Source organism: Hippocampus guttulatus, chromosome 1 (genome assembly GCF_054856545.1).
Source record: "Hippocampus guttulatus isolate MCC_2025c chromosome 1, RoL_Hgut_1.0, whole genome shotgun sequence".
Classification (NCBI taxonomy): Eukaryota; Metazoa; Chordata; class Actinopteri; order Syngnathiformes; family Syngnathidae; genus Hippocampus; species Hippocampus guttulatus.
The window spans coordinates 13,909,304-13,927,802 of NC_141261.1; the positions used below are offsets into that span (position 1 = coordinate 13,909,304).

The 18,499-nt window shown below is 41.9% G+C and overlaps 1 protein-coding gene and 1 long non-coding RNA gene across 2 annotated transcripts; one reads left to right on the plus strand and one right to left on the minus strand.

Annotated features, from left to right (window-relative positions):
* Positions 1–234: 234 nt before the first annotated feature.
* Positions 235–18,488, minus strand: stradb (STE20 related adaptor beta). Its single transcript, XM_086111404.1, has 12 exons — positions 18,282–18,488; positions 8,190–8,256; positions 7,148–7,228; positions 6,709–6,811; positions 5,497–5,618; positions 5,275–5,383; positions 5,069–5,192; positions 4,018–4,189; positions 3,817–3,921; positions 2,295–2,542; positions 2,169–2,211; positions 235–1,235 (listed from the first exon to the last, which is right to left on the minus strand). Exons 2-12 carry the CDS (start codon positions 8,199–8,201, stop codon positions 1,071–1,073), a joined length of 1,284 nt encoding a protein of 427 aa, XP_085967530.1. The 5' UTR covers positions 8,202–8,256; positions 18,282–18,488; the 3' UTR covers positions 235–1,070.
* Positions 1,123–10,038, plus strand: LOC147210488 (uncharacterized). Its single transcript, XR_015100937.1, has 5 exons — positions 1,123–1,270; positions 2,155–2,235; positions 3,013–3,175; positions 7,070–7,261; positions 9,006–10,038. It is a non-coding gene; the product is annotated as an uncharacterized LOC147210488 (long non-coding RNA).
* Positions 18,489–18,499: the final 11 nt, after the last annotated feature.

Below are 18,499 nucleotides of genomic sequence, written 5' to 3' on the forward strand. Positions count from 1 at the left end.
TTGTCTATGCTGTTCAGATGTTGCTATCAAGCGTGCAAACTCCCCTGGGTAAAATCATTTCTTTTTTAGCATCATTCATTTTGACCACGGGGAATGCTTTTTAACGTGGAAGATTTTGTAATCAAATGACAAATCAAACTCACGCGGGAAAATATTGTCAAATGCAAAGTACAATTATATATAACCACGTAGCCAGATTTTATGTCGAAGTGTTAAGACGAGACAAAAGCCAAACAACTTGCATATTGGTTTAATATGTCGAATTGTCTCCTTCTCATCTTTGATATGTACTTTACATCACAGTGCACATGATCACAGTTCCACAGAGGTCTCCGCGTGAAGCATGTCGCGCGTTATCGCTCGCTCACGGACGCGTTTCTTCTTTGGCTCATGATCAGGGCAGGAAACGTTGGCTATTTACTCGTGGTAAAAAGTACACCCGACGCAGAGGTCACTTCGATTGAGCGGGATGCGGCCTTTTCTTGGTTTTTGTGCGCTGCCCCTTTTGTTCAAAGGCCATGTCAAATGAGGTAGGGCACCTCCGTCGTTTCACCACTTCGACAAGTGGCTTGTAAATTGCCGAGTGATTCAAAAGGGTAAAACGTGGAGAGTGATAAGCGGTGAGGGGAACCGTCCAATTGACTGGTAGCGCTGATTTTTATTCACTCGTTCAAATCCCTCTTGAAGTTTTATCTGAAAGTGTTCATTAGCTAGAAAGACGACAAGCCGCTGTTCGAACACCAGTGATATTTAGAAAAAAAAAAAAAAAGGACCGCGATAAGGCATTTCAAAATTTTTTATCCACCACGAATGTGACCTATAACCCGTACACCTCAAGTGGAGGGGAAAAAAAAAGGCTTTTGAACAGGTGTGTCGACGTGTTCTATCCACTGTGGGCCTCATTCCTAATGGTAAGTAACACAAACAGCATCTCACACCCTTCACAACGCAAGCACTATTTCTAAAGAGTCACAAGAGCTACAGTACAGGATGTCTTTGTTCATTTACAACTGCCCCTATGTTTCCCTTTTCTGTTCCTTTAACACAGCAGATGAGGCCATTCGGTTGACTTAGGAGAAATCCCAGGACGGCTCGGCACAACCCGCCGTGACTGCCGTTGGAGAGTGGCAGGACGGGCTCGGGGGGTACGATGATAATAGCGCCACCTCGGAGCTACTGAGCGGCACCGCTGGGTACACGAGGCTGAGGAAGGAGTCTCTGGTGTGCCTCTTCACCTGTGCAAGCGCGACATTGTGTCAGGATCCCGCAGGTATCGGCAAATCTAATGGAATCGTTTTTAAAGGCAGGTTTTTTTTCCTTAGCTGTCAGTCGCTTAAAATTGTTCAATTTACCGCGTGGTTAGCGTGATTAGCATCATTAGCGTTTCACACGGTGGATATCGGTACAGTACTTATTTTTGTTCGTTTTTTTTTTTTTTTTCAAATTAAGAGCAAATTTATTGGAACATGAAGCGACTCGTGGACTAGTGCCCGTTTTGTTCATTGTACATTACATTTTAACCATTCCCCAGTCTCCACAAATGTAGATGTAATCTTAGCTTGACTTGGGAGTCACTTCCGAGTGAAAACCCGGCCAGACACTCGACTCTTGGCTGTCAAAGGGGTTGTGGTCTGGGAGTGCCCGCGCAAAGTCCTTTGAGAACTGTAGCAACCTAGCTCCACGCTAACTGCTAACCAGCAGCCAACCAACGGTGTCTTTATTTTGTTTCATGCTTCTGGACAATGTGTTAAAAAATACTTTTAATACCATTCAAGGCCTTAACTTTCGCCAAATCGTTTTCATGGCTTTTTAATGACCCGCGGTAAACATCTCCACTTAAAGACACAGAAAGGAGAAAAGGACTCCAGTTACTTTTCTCCTCCAGAGTTCCCCCAAACTTCTCCGATAAGACCCAAAGATTGAAGTCGAATAAATCAGATATGGTTCTTGTAATGCAGTGCTTATGTTTGTTAAAAACACATGTGAAGAGCATATTGCATATTAAAACCCATTCACTACCAAAGACGTTTTTAAACGTCTTTTCAGACTTGGTCCAGAATTGGCTGGTACTGAATGAGTTAAATTGCCGTCACAATCGAGTAATGAGGAAAAACAATCGCAATTTGATTGATTTTCATTTTGGCCCCTCTCCAGACAAAAGAACCCACCTGTTTGAAGAAGGTGTGGCTCATGAGGGCAGAGGCCGTCGGTCTGAAAGGAGCACAAAACCCTGAGGTGAGATTTAAAGTCGCCGATTCCCACAATTTCATTGAGTGTCAACGGATGAGCAAGACCTGCGCTCGGGCTGCTGCTGCAGACACAGTTGCACCAAATTGTGCAAGGTGGCAGAGTGGTTTTTGGGTCCGGGACTCCGAGGTCCTTCCGTGGCGGGTGGAGGAGCGCCGGTACTGTGAGTCGCGCTCTCTCCCATGCCGGAGTCCACCCCGGACCGGGACACCTTCAGTGCCCCCAGCTCGCCGAGTGGGAAGAGAGCCGTGTCGGTCAGGCAGCGGTGCAAACCGCGCAGCTTCAGGAGCAGAGTCTAAACCCGCCCCACACATTGAGCGAACGTGGTGACTGGCAGCCACAAATAACCCAAAACGTCACAAAAGCAGGACCGCGTACGCCACGAAGCGCGAGCGTAGCATTCGATGAATCCGTTTCAAAATCGGGTTATGGTTTATCACTGCGTTTCAAAGTTAGGGTCAGGGCTTTCAAGTGCAGGACTCCAGACGAGCCGCTTTCCGTCCGTCCATTACTGTTATTTAGTATTTCAGGCCGACCCACATGGGCCCAAGGCCGTACCTCGTCGGTGACAGCCGATCCTAATTTCCACCTCACACACAGGCGCCACACAAAGCCGACAAGTGGCTAAATAAAGAAAATAAATAAACACAACAGACACACACACACACACTGAGAGGTGTTTGGTGAAATCAAACCAATTTGGGACACGTGTCATTGAGGCGTGTATCCAACACGGTGTGATTTATGTCTTTGGTTGCGTGTCAGGTGTGCGGCACCTGCGCATGACGTGCTACCAATGAGTCCGTTCTCGACCCCGTTTGGCTGTCACTGATGAACGGACGGACTGGGCCCGCCTGAAATACTGACAGACTCGGCGGACTGACGATGCCCACCTCTGCGAGAGGAGCGCCCTCCACCTGAAAATTCAGTAAGTCCACTTGGAAAGTCATTATTCATACTCTTGACTGTGGCGTGTCAAATTTAGAAGACATTCCGTATTGGCCCGAATACAAGACGGCCCTGATTATAAGACGACACCCTCTTTTTCAAGACTCAAATTTGAAAAAGGACCTTTTGAACACCAAATTAATTTTTATACAGAAAATAATTACAGTATAACTGAAACAAATGATTATAACAATATATTTGAGAGAAAAAGCATCTTGAAGTTTACACCATAACTTCTCCTCAGCTGCCGGTTAACCTGGCCGATCTTCGACCCACTTTGACTTTTGTCGCTACGTTTTTCCTATTTTCTTCTCTTTTCTTTCTTACCGCTATTTTTTTTTCTTCGTGCTACTGCTATTTTTATTTTTATTCTTCGTGATGGGTTTGCTTTGGCCTGGGGAGACAAGTTCAGCATTCGATTCAATGATATCTGGCACCATCTAACGTCGTGGGTATAATGTCTCGACCCCGGATATAAGACAACCCCCACTTTTTCCAGTCTTATTTCAATGCAAAAAACACTGTCTTATATTCAGGCCAATACGGTATTCATTTTCACTTGACTGGGTGAAGGGGACTTAAGAGTAAGAGAGTGTAAGAATTTTTGCCACCTGATTTTACCTGAGTGGGTGCCATATCCTGGAAGGGCACCCTGCCGCTCACCAGCTCACAGGCGGCAATACCCAAACTGTAGATATCAGACTTGACTCCATAACCGTGGAGATCCTACCGAGGGACACAGCAAAAAGGTACAAAAACCCCCCCAAAAAAAGGCGGACCAATCAGCGAAGAACCCCGCCCTGTGGCAAGGCAAGAACTGACCTGCTGCAGTAGTTCGGGGCTCAACCAGGGCAGCAGGGCGGGACTGTGGTGGGGCATGTCGAACACCGCCCTCATCCTCTTCCCTTCACGCATCATACTGTAAACGCCGTGCAGTCCCGACAGGTAGACGCGGCCTTCTTCTGACAAGAGGATGTGACTGGCCTTCACACCCCTGATGCATCAAAGAGCATTTGGGGGGTGAGCGTTTGTGTGCTCAACCTTTGACCGTTCTTGAACGCAGGTTGGCCGGTCGCATTAGTTAACTGCTCACTCAAACTTTCAGTATCAACCACAACCTTTTGTGGAAAACACATACGAAGTTTATCAGCATTTAAAAAAAAAAAATCAGTGCCCCCCCCCCCCCCAAAAAAGCACTTGAATCGCGATCAATTGCATGTAGATTTTCACCATGCACAGGCTGGCTCGGTCCCCCCCCCCCCCCCCGAATATCAGTGGTTCGCTCTATAGTTTTATGTTGCAATATCATCTTTAACCACTAGATGGCAAATATTGCTGGTTAGGAAGTGAGTGGTTCTCTGTCACTCCCTAGAAGTGTTGAAGACTCATTGTTGCCCCCTCCAGCATTGAAGTGTCCCATCCCTGATGTAGTCCAGACACACAAAAACTGGAACCGAGTACAAACATGGAGGACTACTTATCGTTTAAATACTCACAGCAACAAAAACACGACCTGTCAATCGTCCCAAGTTTCCATACTTTTGCTGACAGGAAAATGGGTAGAATTGCCTGTCTTGTTTCTATTATGATGTGAACCCCCCCCAAACAAAAAAATGGACTTTAGGGCTGTCACTCATCAATCTGTTTCGTCAAATTCCCTATCAATGATTCCATTAAATAATGGAATGGATTCTATTCTAAACCTTGCGCATCGTGGTGCCGGCAAAGCCTCACGGGAAAAACGTGGCGTCAACATATTTTTGTTGTCGACTTATCGGACTTGGTTGACCCCCCATGCTCCCCACCGCCCCAGCCCGAATTGGCTGGGGGGACAGGTCTTGCGTTTTCAAATGAAAAAAAAGCCAACACCTACCTGTGAACGTAGCCCATGCAGTGCAGATAGTCCAACGCTTGCAAGACGCCATACAGGAGGTACGCGATTAAGGACTCGCTCATTCCATCAGGGAAATACGTTCTCATGAGAAAGTGTGCAGAGCCTGCGAGCGGGAGGGAAGGGGTGCACGAGCTCTCACCACAGATGCCTCGGCCGGGAGCTTTTGTGGATCGGTATGAACTGACCGTAGGCCATGAGCGGCGTAAGGACCCACAGCTGGCAGCAAGAGCTGAAGACCAGTCGGAACGTCAGCAGGTTTGGGTGACGGACCCGCCTGGACAGGAAAACCTCATTCTGGGGCGGGAAACCAGAAGGGGGGGACATCCAACGATAAGAATCCCAAATTTCACTTGCGGATCAACAAATGCCGGCCGTGATCCGAACCCCAAAGTGAACTCTGGGCTCACCAGCAGCTGTAGCAGCTCCTCCTCCGTGCACTCATCCAGGTTGGTTTGTTTTATCGCCACCAGTTGCCCAGTTGGAGTGTGACGGGCCATGCGCACCTGGCTCAGGTTGTTGAAACCCCACCCTGTCGCACACGTGACGGACCGATCACAACCTTGACATTGCATGACAGCTGCTCCACAACATCCCCCGCTCTGCCAAGCCAAGTTGATTTTAAAAGCTTCATTCGACGATCCGATCAACATCTTTCTGACTAGTAACGGTCCTAAATGCATTGTGAACTGTTGGAATTGGTCATTCAAGATACGTTCAATCAATCAAATTTGATTGAAATGGTGCGATTCGTGAATAGAAATGCAACTCACGTGCTGTGGAATAAAAACATCCACAATACGACGTAAAAAGAAAACCTGTACCTTCCCTCCTAACATACAGAGAGAGAGAGAATTGTTTTTTTATTAATCACGGTTAGCACTTGCGCCTCACAGTGCAGAGGTGCAGCGTTCGATTCCGGGTTCCGGCCTCCCTGTGTGGAGTTTACATGTTCACCCCCCCCCCCCCACCCCGTGCCTGCGTGGGTTTTCTCTGGGTATTCCGGCTTCCTCCCACATTCCAAAAAGATGCAGGGTAGGTTCAGTGATCACTCCAAATTGTCCCGAGCTGTGATTGCGAGTGTGAATGGTTGTTTGTCTCGGTGTGCCCCGCGATTAGCTGGCAACGGGTTCAGGGTGTCCCTCGTTTACTGCCCGAGGACAGCTGGCTCCAGCACACCCTCATGAGGATAAAGTCGTTTATATCATGGATGGATGGATGCATATGTCAGGCCTTTACTTTACAGGCCTTTACTTATAAGATCGAGTGGCCATGTATAAATTACATCAGAATTGTTTTTTTCCCTAAATAAAAGTACCGGGAATTGTTAAGTCGAAAAAGGTTGTCTTCAGTTTTGACTTAAGTACAAAAGAAACTTGATTCTTTAATGTCACAATTAAAAATGGAAGTATCCAATCGAATATTGGCAAAACTGGTTGCCAATGTTATGTTAAGCGGAGTTGTTGGCATCTATAAAGTCACTTTTCTAACGTGTTGCCTTTCAAATGAAGAAGTTATCAGTGACTCAGCTAAGTGACATTTCAAGTCAAGTATGACTTAAAGTAACTGGTTCAATAAAAGTAAAATAATAATAAAAATAATTCCATTGCCAGTTCTCTCACCAAGCTCAAGGAGGAACTGGTAATGGGCAGGCTCTGCTGACAATGGCGCCATGTTGCCATCGCCGCATCCCACCGTCGGGTGTGAAGGGGTGCTCCCGGAGCCCTGCGGTTCAACGGCACCATTCCGCAGTTGAGATCAAAATGAATGAAAACTGTGGGAAAAAAACACTCAAAGGGATTGAAGACTGTGTTTCTCACGCGACACAACGTCGTTTTAACCCCCATTTCTTGTGATTTGGCCACAGCCCACATTTTCCCGCATACATACGTGTCGAGACAAATCAAGAAAGACCGGCTACTACACCGGTACCGACATGAACTTGAGGCTTCGACGGGTCAGCTGTCTCAATTTGGATTACAGGAATGCAAAGTGAGCGGACGGGGTCAACAAGCCGCAAGGGTCCATCATGCGCCTTTCTGTCTGCCCGGTGCTACTGACCGAGCGATGCTGACCGGTGTCCTCGTAGCACTCCTCTATGTCCATGGGCTGGACCTGAGTGTGGGAGATGCAGGAGCAGTCCTGGTGAAGGAGGAGCAGGGGAGGCAAGCACAGGTGAGACACCCGCCAACGGGGAAGGGTGAACAAGGGGGCGGAGCCTGGGGGAGAAGGTGCCTGTCATGCGGGGGGGGGGGGGGGTAGCACAGTGCAGAAAAGCTTCCCTCGTGGGATACGAGCCATGTGGGGTGAGTGCTGAAAGTCACCAAAAAAAAAATGCGGAAGCATTCCCGTCTCAACCCACCGTCTATGTATATTTTGCCGTGAAAAGAACACTAACCAACGCGGCAATCGTCGCGATTCATGGTATTCGTTGACGTGATGACATTGATCATATGAATGATTTATCATCATGGATCGATAAATCATCTCCAGGAAATCCATCGTTGGTCGACCAATTGTGGGTTTTGTCATGGAGAAAAATTTGGCAAGCTGAATAGCAATGAGGCTGTCGACATTAGTCTACAGGCCCTGAGCCAATCAGAATGCAGACCACAAAAAACAAACAAAAAAAAATCTGTGTTACAGCGAGGGATTACTGTACATGCACAAATTGATATCTCTGAAAGTCGGCCAGCGTTCGCATTTTCAAGCGATCAGTACGACAATATTCCCGGGAAATCATCATTGTGCCATCATCGGTGAGATATTTTTGGAACAGGCCACGTTGATGACCTCTGCTTTCGAGAGTAGCTTGACAAGCAGTGAGCAACAAGATGACTGAATGCAACAATTATTCCACGTGAATATCGTCGCAGAAAAAAAAGGCCATTGCTCTCGCAGCGGTATTAAGGACTATTTTTGTGATGTATCGGTACTTGAGTCCAATCTGCATAGAAACTGACTTCCTATCTGATTTCATTTTCCAACAAATGAGTTGCAGATATCAAAGTTATGACGTATAAGTCTAGAATACAGTCCTGAATTTCAGAAGATCGATTTGATGAAGACGCAAACACGTGCGCATGCTCCGCAAAAGTCTTACCAAGAAAGACATGGAGTCTTTGAGGCGCCGCTCAAATCACAAGTCGTGGCGTTCATCCACCCGAGAGCTGCAGAAGACAGTTGGAAAGAGAGACACGCTCTTTGTTCGGCAGACGGAATGCATCCAACCTCAACCACTCCAGCTGTCAGGCCTCGCTAAATTTGAGTATCTTGACTGCAGAAAAGTGCGATCCAAGTGAAAGCCTAGTTGCCATTTCGTTCATGACAAAATGAAAGTGGGCAAGTGAGGAATGAAGCAAGAAGCTTTAGATTTTTTTTGGAACCGCATTTAAGGTCCAATGTGTTCTTGCTAGCATGTTTCTTCTTAAATGTGTTAGCTTCTCTCCACTGAAAACATCACGGCATGAAATGTAAAAACACCTCAAGAGACTTTTGAGAAATAAAATGTGTGTTGCTGGTTGCACCTAAACCTTTTTTATCTGTGAGTGTGCTTTGTATTATTGTTGCTCTTTTTCTGTATTGTGAATGACAACAGATGTATCACGTTAACCCACAAAAGTATTCATTTGACTTGACTGAAATTTCCACTTGTATAAATTCAAATGTTTCATCTTAAAGACAAATCACTTGCACTCTTAGCACGTCTGCCTGACAGTGCTGAGGTGCAGGGTTCGATTCCGGTTCCAGCCTTCCTGTGTGGAGTTTGCATGTTCTCCCCGTGCCTGCGTGGGTTTTCTTCGGGTACTCCCGTTTGCTCCCACATTCCAAAAACATGCATGGCAGGTTAATGGAACACTCTGAATTCTCCCTGGGTGTGATTGTGACTGTGAATGGCTGTTTGTCTTTGTGTGCCCAGTGATTTGCTGGCAACCAGTTCAGGGTGTACCCCGCCTACTGCCCGAAGACAGCTGAGATAGGCGCCAGCACATCCGCGACCATCGTGAGGATAAGCAGCTCGGATAATGGATGGATGAATGGATGTCCACAGTAGTATCCGGGTGAAGTATCCCAAAGTCACACTGGTTCAGTTTTGACAAAAACCCAAATTGTAAGAAATAATCACGTATACTCCGCTTCCAGTGTACTTGAATGTACAGTACCAGCCCAGTCAGCAAAGGCATCTGGCCCGGATTTGGCATGAAGCTGGCACAGCTGGCCTTGAGTCGGCACTGGCATAATGCATGTGGGCCGAACCCAGGAATGGCAAAGGCAAATGGCACTGGCTTGACTCTGGCAAACCAGATGAGGGCCAGTTGTGGAGTGAAGTATTTGGGCCAGAAATCAATTCACAACTCTGGCCCGTATATGGCCAGCCAGTATTGAGCCACCCTTAAATGCAGTTTCAGATTTATTTTTTCAACACACAGCCTTGTTTTACAATTGCACACCGATGCAGAATTCCATTCATCACACACACACACACACACACGCACACACGCGCGTGAGGTTCAATCAGGCCCGCAGGATAATTTAAAAATGAAAAAAATGCATAAAAGACACAGGATTAATATGTTTAATAAGGTGCAATTCATTGTGTATCCCCTAGGAGACACTGTTTTGACCAGAGAAGAAGAGAACAGCAGCCTCAGTCCGTCACTGAGACAGACCCATGTCAGCAGACGCTATCAATAGCACTCTCACATTTACACATTTAATAGCACTCTCCTTAGTTTGTAAGGTGTAGGCAGGGATTACATTTAGATTTTATATGCACGTGTAAATGGTTTAAAACTTCCTTTCTTTATAAATCTTGTTTAATCATAAAGTGCATTACTATATTTTTCAATACCAATTACTTGTTAAAGTTTGTACGATCAATGGGATCAGTTGCAATGCATATATGCATATATGTGAATGATAAAAGTAAATTGCACATTTGTTGAAGGAAATGTAAGGTGCTACATGAAATGTTTTGTAAAAGATATGTTCATTAAATTTCAACATTTTCCAAATGTTCTTGTGCTTCTTTATACCAAAACAAAGGAAAGACATATTGTTTTGGTTGTTTATAGCAAAGTATGGTATCATTTTAATGGTGCAGCCCACTTGACATCTACCGAGGCCGTATGTGGCCCACCATGTGAAATGAGTTTGACACTAGTGATGTATAGTAAGGCGTTTTTAGCCGAAAAAAACAACCCTGTACAGAAAAGCGTGTTTAGCCGAAAAAAACGACCATGTATAGTAAGGCGTTTTTAGCCGAATAAAATGACCATGTATATAGTAAGGCGTTTTTAGATGAAAAAAAACGACCATGTGTATGTAGTAAGGCGTTTTTAGCCGAAAAAAAACGAACATGTATAGTCAGGCGTTTTTAGAGGAAAAAAACGACAATGTATAGTAAGGTGTTTTTAGCCGAAAAAAACGACCATGTATATATAGTAAGGTGTTTTGAGCCGAAAAAAACGACCATGAATAGTCAGGCGTTTTAACAAAAAAAAAAAATAAACGACCATGTATAGTAAGGTGTTTTTAGCCGAAAAAAACGAACATGTATAGTAAGGCGTTTCTAGCCGAAAAAAAAACGACCCTGTACAGAAAAGCGTTTTTAGCCGAAAAAAACGACCATGTATAGTAAGGCGTTTTTAGCCGAATAAAAACGACCATGAAGAGTAAGGTGTTTTTGGACAAAATTTTTAGCCGGAAAAAAAGATCGTGTATAGTAAGGCGTTTTTAGCCAAAAAAAACGACCCTGTACAGAAAAGCGTTTTTAGCCGAAAAAAACGACCATGTATAGTAAGGCGTTTTTAGACGAAAAAACCCCCGACCATGTCGAGTAAGGTGTTTTTAGCTGAAAAAAAAACTACCATGTATATATAGCAAGGCGTTTTTAGACGAAAAAAAACGACCATTGGTCGTAAGACGTTTTTAGCCAAAAAAAACCCGACCATGTCGAGTAAGGTGTTTTTAGCCGAAAAAAAACCGACCATGTATAGTAAGCTGTTTTTTGCCGAAAAAAACCCCAACCATGTATATAGTAAGCCGTTTTTAGGTGAAAAAAAAACGACCATGTTTAGTAAGGCGTTTTTAGCTGAAAACCCCCAACAATGTATAGAAAGGCGTTTTTAGCCGAAATAAAGGACCACGTATAGTAAGGCATTTTTAGCCGAAAAAAATGACCATGTGTAGTAAGGCGTTTTTAGCCGAAAGAAACGACCATGTATAGTTAGGCGTTTTTAGCCGAAAAAAACGTCCATGTGTAGTAAGGCGTTTTTAGCCGAAAAAAAACGACCATGTATAGTAAGCCGTTTTTTGCCGAAAAAAACAACCATGTATAGTTCGGCGTTTTTAGCCCAAAAAAACGACATTGTATAGAAAGCTGTTTTTAGCCGGAAAAAAAAAACGACCATGTATAGTAAGGCGTTTTTAGCTGAAAAAACCCAACAATGTATAGAAAGGCGTTTTTTGCTGTAAAAAACGACCATGTATGGTAAGGCATTTTCAGCCGAAAAAAAACCGAGCATGTATAGTTAGGCGTTTTTAGCTGAAATAAATGACCATGTATGGTAAGGCGTTTTTAGCCGAAAAAAACGACCATGTATAGTAAGGCGTTTTTAGACAAAAAAAAAAACGACCATGTATCGTAAGGCGTTTTTAGACAAAAAACACCCATGTATAGTAAGGCGTTTTTAGCCGAAAAAAACGACCATGTATATAAGGCATTTTTAGACAAAAAAAACACCATGTATAGTAAAGCGTTTTTAGCTGAAAAACCCCGACAATGTATAGAAAGGTGTTTTTAGCTGGAAAAAAAATGACCATATATAGTAAGGCGTTTTTAGACGAAAAAAACCAGCACGTATAGTCAGGCGTTTTTAGACAAAAAAAACGACCATGTATAGTAAAGCATTTTTAGCTAAAAAAAACCCGACAATGTATAGAAAGGTGTTTTTAGCCGAAAAAAAATGACCATGTTTAGTAAGGTGTTTTTAGCCCCAAAAAAAACTACCATGTATAGAAAGGCGTTTTTCGACGAAAAAAACGACCATGTATAGTAAGGCGTTTTTAGACGAAAAAAACGACCATATACAGTATAGTAAGGCGTTTTCAGCGCAAAAAACAACCATGTATAGTAAGGGGTTTTTAGACGAAAAAAAAGACCATGAATAGTAAGGCGTTTTTAGCCGGAAAAAAACCGACCATGTATAGTAAGGCGTTTTTAGACGAAAAAAAACGAACATGTATAGTCAGGCGTTTTTAGCCGAAAAAAAAGGACCATAAATAGCAAGACGTTTTTAGCAGAAAAAAACGACAATGGTATAGTAAGGCGTTTTTAGAGGAAAAAAACGACAATGTATATATAGTAAGGTGTTTTGAGCCGAAAAAAACGACCATGTATATATAGTAAGGTGTTTTGAGCCGAAAAAAACGACCATGAATAGTCAGGCGTTTTAACTAAAAAAAAAAAAAAACGACCATGTATAGTAAGGTGTTTTTAGCCGAAAAAAACGAACATGTATAGTAAGGCGTTTTTAGCCGAATAAAAACGACCATGTATAGTAAGGCGTTTTTAGCCGTAAAAAAACAACCACGTATAGTAAGGTGTTTTTAGCCGAAAAAAACGACCATGAAGAGTAAGGTGTTTTTGGACAAAATTTTTAGCCGGAAAAAAAGACCCTGTACAGAAAAGCGTTTTTAGCCGAAAAAAACGACCATGTATAGTAAGGCGTTTTTAGACGAAAAAAACGACCATGTATAGTAAGGCGTTTTTAGCCGAATAAAAACGACCATGTATAGTAAGGCGTTTTTAGCCGTAAAAAAACAACCAAGTATAGTAAGGTGTTTTTAGCCGAAAAAAACGACCATGAAGAGTAAGGTGTTTTTGGACAAAATTTTTAGCCGGAAAAAAAAAATCGTGTATAGTAAGGCGTTTCTAGCCGAAAAAAACGACCCTGTACAGAAAAGCGTTTTTAGCCGAAAAAAACGACCATGTATAGTAAGGCGTTTTTAGACGAAAAAAACCCCGACCATGTCGAGTAAGGTGTTTTTAGCTGAAAAAAAAACTACCATGTATATATAGCAAGGCGTTTTTAGACGAAAAAAAACGACCATTGGTCGTAAGACGTTTTTAGCCAAAAAAAACCCGACCATGTCAAGTAAGGTGTTTTTAGCCGAAAAAAAAACCGACCATGTATAGTAAGCTGTTTTTTGCCGAAAAAAACCCCAACCATGTATAGTAAGCCGTTTTTAGGTGAAAAAAAAACGACCATGTTTAGTAAGGCGTTTTTAGCTGAAAACCCCCAACAATGTATAGAAAGGCGTTTTTAGCCGAAATAAAGGACCACGTATAGTAAGGCATTTTTAGCCGAAAAAAATGACCATGTGTAGTAAGGCGTTTTTAGCCGAAAGAAACGACCATGTATAGTTAGGCGTTTTTAGCCGAAAAAAACGTCCATGTGTAGTAAGGCGTTTTTAGCCGAAAAAAAAACGACCATGCATAGTAAGCCGTTTTTTGCCGAAAAAAACAACCATGTATAGTTCGGCGTTTTTAGCCCAAAAAAACGACATTGTATAGAAAGCTGTTTTTAGCCGGAAAAAAAAAACGACCATGTATAGTAAGGCGTTTTTAGCTGAAAAAACCCAACAATGTATAGAAAGGCGTTTTTTGCTGTAAAAAACGACCATGTATGGTAAGGCATTTTCAGCCGAAAAAAAAACGAGCGTGTATAGTTAGGCGTTTTTAGCTGAAATAAATGACCATGTATGGTAAGGCGTTTTAGCCGAAAAAAACGACCATGTATAGTAAGGCGTTTTTAGACAAAAAAAAACGACCATGTATCGTAAGGCGTTTTTAGACAAAAAACACCCATGTATAGTAAGGCGTTTTTAGCCGAAAAAAATGACCATGTATATAAGGCGTTTTTAGACAAAAAAAAACACCATGTATAGTAAAGCGTTTTTAGCTGAAAAAACCCGACAATGTATAGAAAGGTGTTTTTAGCTGGAAAAAAAATGACCATATATAGTAAGGCGTTTTTAGACGAAAAAAACCAGCACGTATAGTCAGGCGTTTTTAGACAAAAAAAACGACCATGTATAGTAAAGCATTTTTAGCTAAAAAAAACCGACAATGTATAGAAAGGTGTTTTTAGCCGAAAAAAATGACCATGTTTAGTAAGGTGTTTTTAGCCCCAAAAAAAAACTACCATGTATAGAAAGGCGTTTTTCGACGAAAAAAACGACCATGTATAGTAAGGCGTTTTTAGACGAAAAAAACGACCATATACAGTATAGTAAGGCGTTTTCAGCGCAAAAAACGACCATGTATAGTAAGGGGTTTTTAGACGAAAAAAAAGACCATGAATAGTAAGGCGTTTTTAGCCGGAAAAAAAACGACCATGTATAGTAAGGCGTTTTTAGACGAAAAAAACGACCATGTTTAGTAAGGTGTTTTTAGCCCCAAAAAAAACTACCATGTATAGAAAGGCGTTTTTCGACGAAAAAAACGACCATGTATAGTAAGGCGTTTTTAGACGAAAAAAACGACCACGTATAGTAAGGTGTTTTTAGCCGAAAAAAACGACCATGAAGAGTAAGGTGTTTTTGGACGAAAAAAAAGACCATGAATAGTAAGGCGTTTTTAGCCGGAAAAAAAACGACCATGTATAGTAAGGCGTTTTTAGACGAAAAAAACGACCATGTTTAGTAAGGTGTTTTTAGCCCCAAAAAAAACTACCATGTATAGAAAGGCGTTTTTCGACGAAAAAAACGACCATGTATAGTAAGGCGTTTTTAGACGAAAAAAACGACAATATACAGTATAGTAAGGCGTTTTCAGCGCAAAAAACGACCATGTATAGTAAGGGGTTTTTAGACGAAAAAAAAGACCATGAATAGTAAGGCGTTTTTAGCCGGAAAAAAAACGACCATGTATAGTAAGGCGTTTTTAGACGAAAAAAACGACCATGTTTAGTAAGGTGTTTTTAGCCCCAAAAAAAACTACCATGTATAGAAAGGCGTTTTTCCACGAAAAAAACGACCATGTATAGTAAGGCGTTTTTAGACGAAAAAAACGACCACGTATAGTAAGGTGTTTTTAGCCGAAAAAAAAGACCATGAAGAGTAAGGTGTTTTTGGACGAAAAAAAAGACCATGAATAGTAAGGCGTTTTTAGCCGGAAAAAAAACGACCATGTATAGTAAGGCGTTTTTAGACGAAAAAAACGACCATGTTTAGTAAGGTGTTTTTAGCCCCAAAAAAAACTACCATGTATAGAAAGGCGTTTTTCGACGAAAAAAACGACCATGTATAGTAAGGCGTTTTTAGACGAAAAAAACGACAATATACAGTATAGTAAGGCGTTTTCAGCGCAAAAAACGACCATGTATAGTAAGGGGTTTTTAGACGAAAAAAAAGACCATGAATAGTAAGGCGTTTTTAGACGAAAAAAACGACCATGTTTAGTAAGGTGTTTTTAGCCCCAAAAAAAACTACCATGTATAGAAAGGCGTTTTTCGACGAAAAAAACGACCATGTATAGAAAGGCGTTTTTCGACGAAAAAAACGACCATGTATAGTAAGGCGTTTTTAGACGAAAAAAACGACCACGTATAGTAAGGTGTTTTTAGCCGAAAAAAACGACCATGAAGAGTAAGGTGTTTTTGGACGAAAAAAAAGACCATGAATAGTAAGGCGTTTTTAGCCGGAAAAAAACGACCATGTATAGTAAGGCGTTTTTAGACGAAAAAAACGACCATGTTTAGTAAGGTGTTTTTAGCCCCAAAAAAAACTACCATGTATAGAAAGGCGTTTTTCGACGAAAAAAACGACCATGTATAGTAAGGCGTTTTTAGACGAAAAAAACGACAATATACAGTATAGTAAGGCGTTTTCAGCGCAAAAAACGACCATGTATAGTAAGGGGTTTTTAGACGAAAAAAAAGACCATGAATAGTAAGGCGTTTTTAGACGAAAAAAACGACCATGTTTAGTAAGGTGTTTTTAGCCCCAAAAAAAACTACCATGTATAGAAAGGCATTTTTCGACGAAAAAAACGACCATATACAGTATAGTAAGGCGTTTTCAGCGCAAAAAACGACCATGTATAGTAAGGCGTTTTTAGATGAAAAAAACGACCATGTATAGTAAGGCGTTTTTAGCCGAAAAAAAGGACCATGAACACTAAGGCGTTTTTAGCCGAAAAAAAAGACCATGTATAGTAAGGGGTTTTTAGACGAAAAAAAAGACCATGAATAGTAAGGCGTTTTTAGCCGGAAAAAAACGACCATGTATAGTAAGGCGTTTTTAGACGAAAAAAACGACCATGTTTAGTAAGGTGTTTTTAGCCCCAAAAAAAACTACCATGTATAGAAAGGCGTTTTTCGACGGAAAAAACGACCATGTATAGTAAGGCGTTTTTAGACGAAAAAAACGACAATATACAGTATAGTAAGGCGTTTTCAGCGCAAAAAACGACCATGTATAGTAAGGGGTTTTTAGACGAAAAAAAAGACCATGAATAGTAAGGCGTTTTTAGCCGGAAAAAAAACGACCATGTATAGTAAGGCGTTTTTAGACGAGAAAAACGACCATGTTTAGTAAGGTGTTTTTAGCCCCAAAAAAAACTACCATGTATAGAAAGGCGTTTTTCGACGAAAAAAACGACCATGTATAGTAAGGCGTTTTTAGACGAAAAAAACGACAATATACAGTATAGTAAGGCGTTTTCAGCGCAAAAAACGACCATGTATAGTAAGGGGTTTTTAGACGAAAAAAACGACCATGTTTAGTAAGGTGTTTTTAGCCCCAAAAAAACCTACCATGTATAGAAAGGCATTTTTCGACGAAAAAAACGACCATATACAGTATAGTAAGGCGTTTTCAGCGCAAAAAACGACCATGTATAGTAAGGCGTTTTTAGATGAAAAAAACGACCATGTATAGTAAGGCGTTTTTAGCCGAAAAAAAGGACCATGAACACTAAGGCGTTTTTAGCCGAAAAAAAAGACCATGAATAGTAAGGCGTTTTTAGCCGGAAAAAAAACGACCATGTATAGTAAGGCGTTTTTAGACGAAAAAAACGACCATGTTTAGTAAGGTGTTTTTAAGCCCCAAAAAAACCTACCATGTATAGAAAGGCATTTTTCGGCGAAAAAAAACGACCATGTATAGTAAGGCGTTTTTAGACGAAAAAAACGACCATATACAGTATAGTAAGGCGTTTTCAGCGCAAAAAACGACCATGTATAGTAAGGGGTTTTTAGACGAAAAAAAAGACCATGAATAGTAAGGCGTTTTAGCCGGAAAAAAAAACGACCATGTATAGTAAGGCGTTTTTAGCCGAAAAAAAGGACCATGAATACTAAGGCTTTTTTAGCCGAAAAAAAGGACCATGAACACTAAGGCGTTTTTAGCCGAAAAAAAAGACCATGTATAGTAAGGCGTTTTTAGCCGAAAAAAAGGACCATGAATAGTAAGGCGTTTTTAGCTGGAAAAAAAACGACCATGTTTAGTAAGGCATTTTTAGCCGAAAAAAAACGACCATGTGTAGTAAGGCGTTTTTAGCCGAAAAAAACCGACCATGTTCACATATTTTTATAACAGTTGTTTTTGAGAACTTTTTTTCATGTGGGTCAAATATGGCTCATGAAAGATGTGGCTTAGTTGAGGTTGAATTCAGGCTGATATCAGGAACCTGTTCTGGCCCAGCGTCGGGCCGGAGTAGGGCCAGATATGGTTTTACAATGCGGCTCAGATCTGGGCTGAATGCGCCCCACATCATGGATGCCAGCGTGGGCCACTGCAGGACCGTCATTCATTGAGGTATGTGGGCCGAGTGTACGTGCCGTGTCTGCCCCAGAGCTGGGCCAGACCAATTTTGCTGACTGGGAGCTGACCTGGAGGCACCGGTCAAGATGATCAACTCAGCAGCTTGGTAGACTGCGACATTATATGCAAATTTACATTGAGGTCTGTATCACTGTAGGATCAATTCAATTCCATGACATAACACATACAAAGTGATCTTGACAAAAAAAAAAAAGAACTTTGTTTCGAGTTATGTTGATACTAATCGACCACGTTTTGGGACGCGGCATCATGACAGTTTTTCTTAACACGCCTGCCTCAATGTATAATTGTTTCTGCCTTAAAACCCGTATCAGTATTTATATCACTGTTTAAATGCCCTTACCTTGATCCACAGCTGTGGGGGTTTTCGATGCATTTACGGAATAAAAGCTGTGCATAAAATGTGTTTCTGTCAACACATTTTCAAACTACATCGGTCATGTCGTGAACAACTTACAGACACAACATTTTCAGTCCAGATGAGGGTACATTGTGCAAGAAATTTAATTTAACACAGATGAGTGTCTGTCGCGTAGTGATGACATCATACTGTCCGCCGTC

Coding starts and splice junctions, on each gene's coding strand:
- stradb (XM_086111404.1), bottom strand. Junction 6,812..7,147: donor ACACCGGTCAGCATCGCTCG/GTCAGTAGCACC, acceptor GTTGAACCGCAG/GGCTCCGGGAGCACCCCTTC. Junction 5,619..6,708: donor CCAGTTCCTCCTTGAGCTTG/GTGAGAGAACTG, acceptor CGTGTGCGACAG/GGTGGGGTTTCAACAACCTG.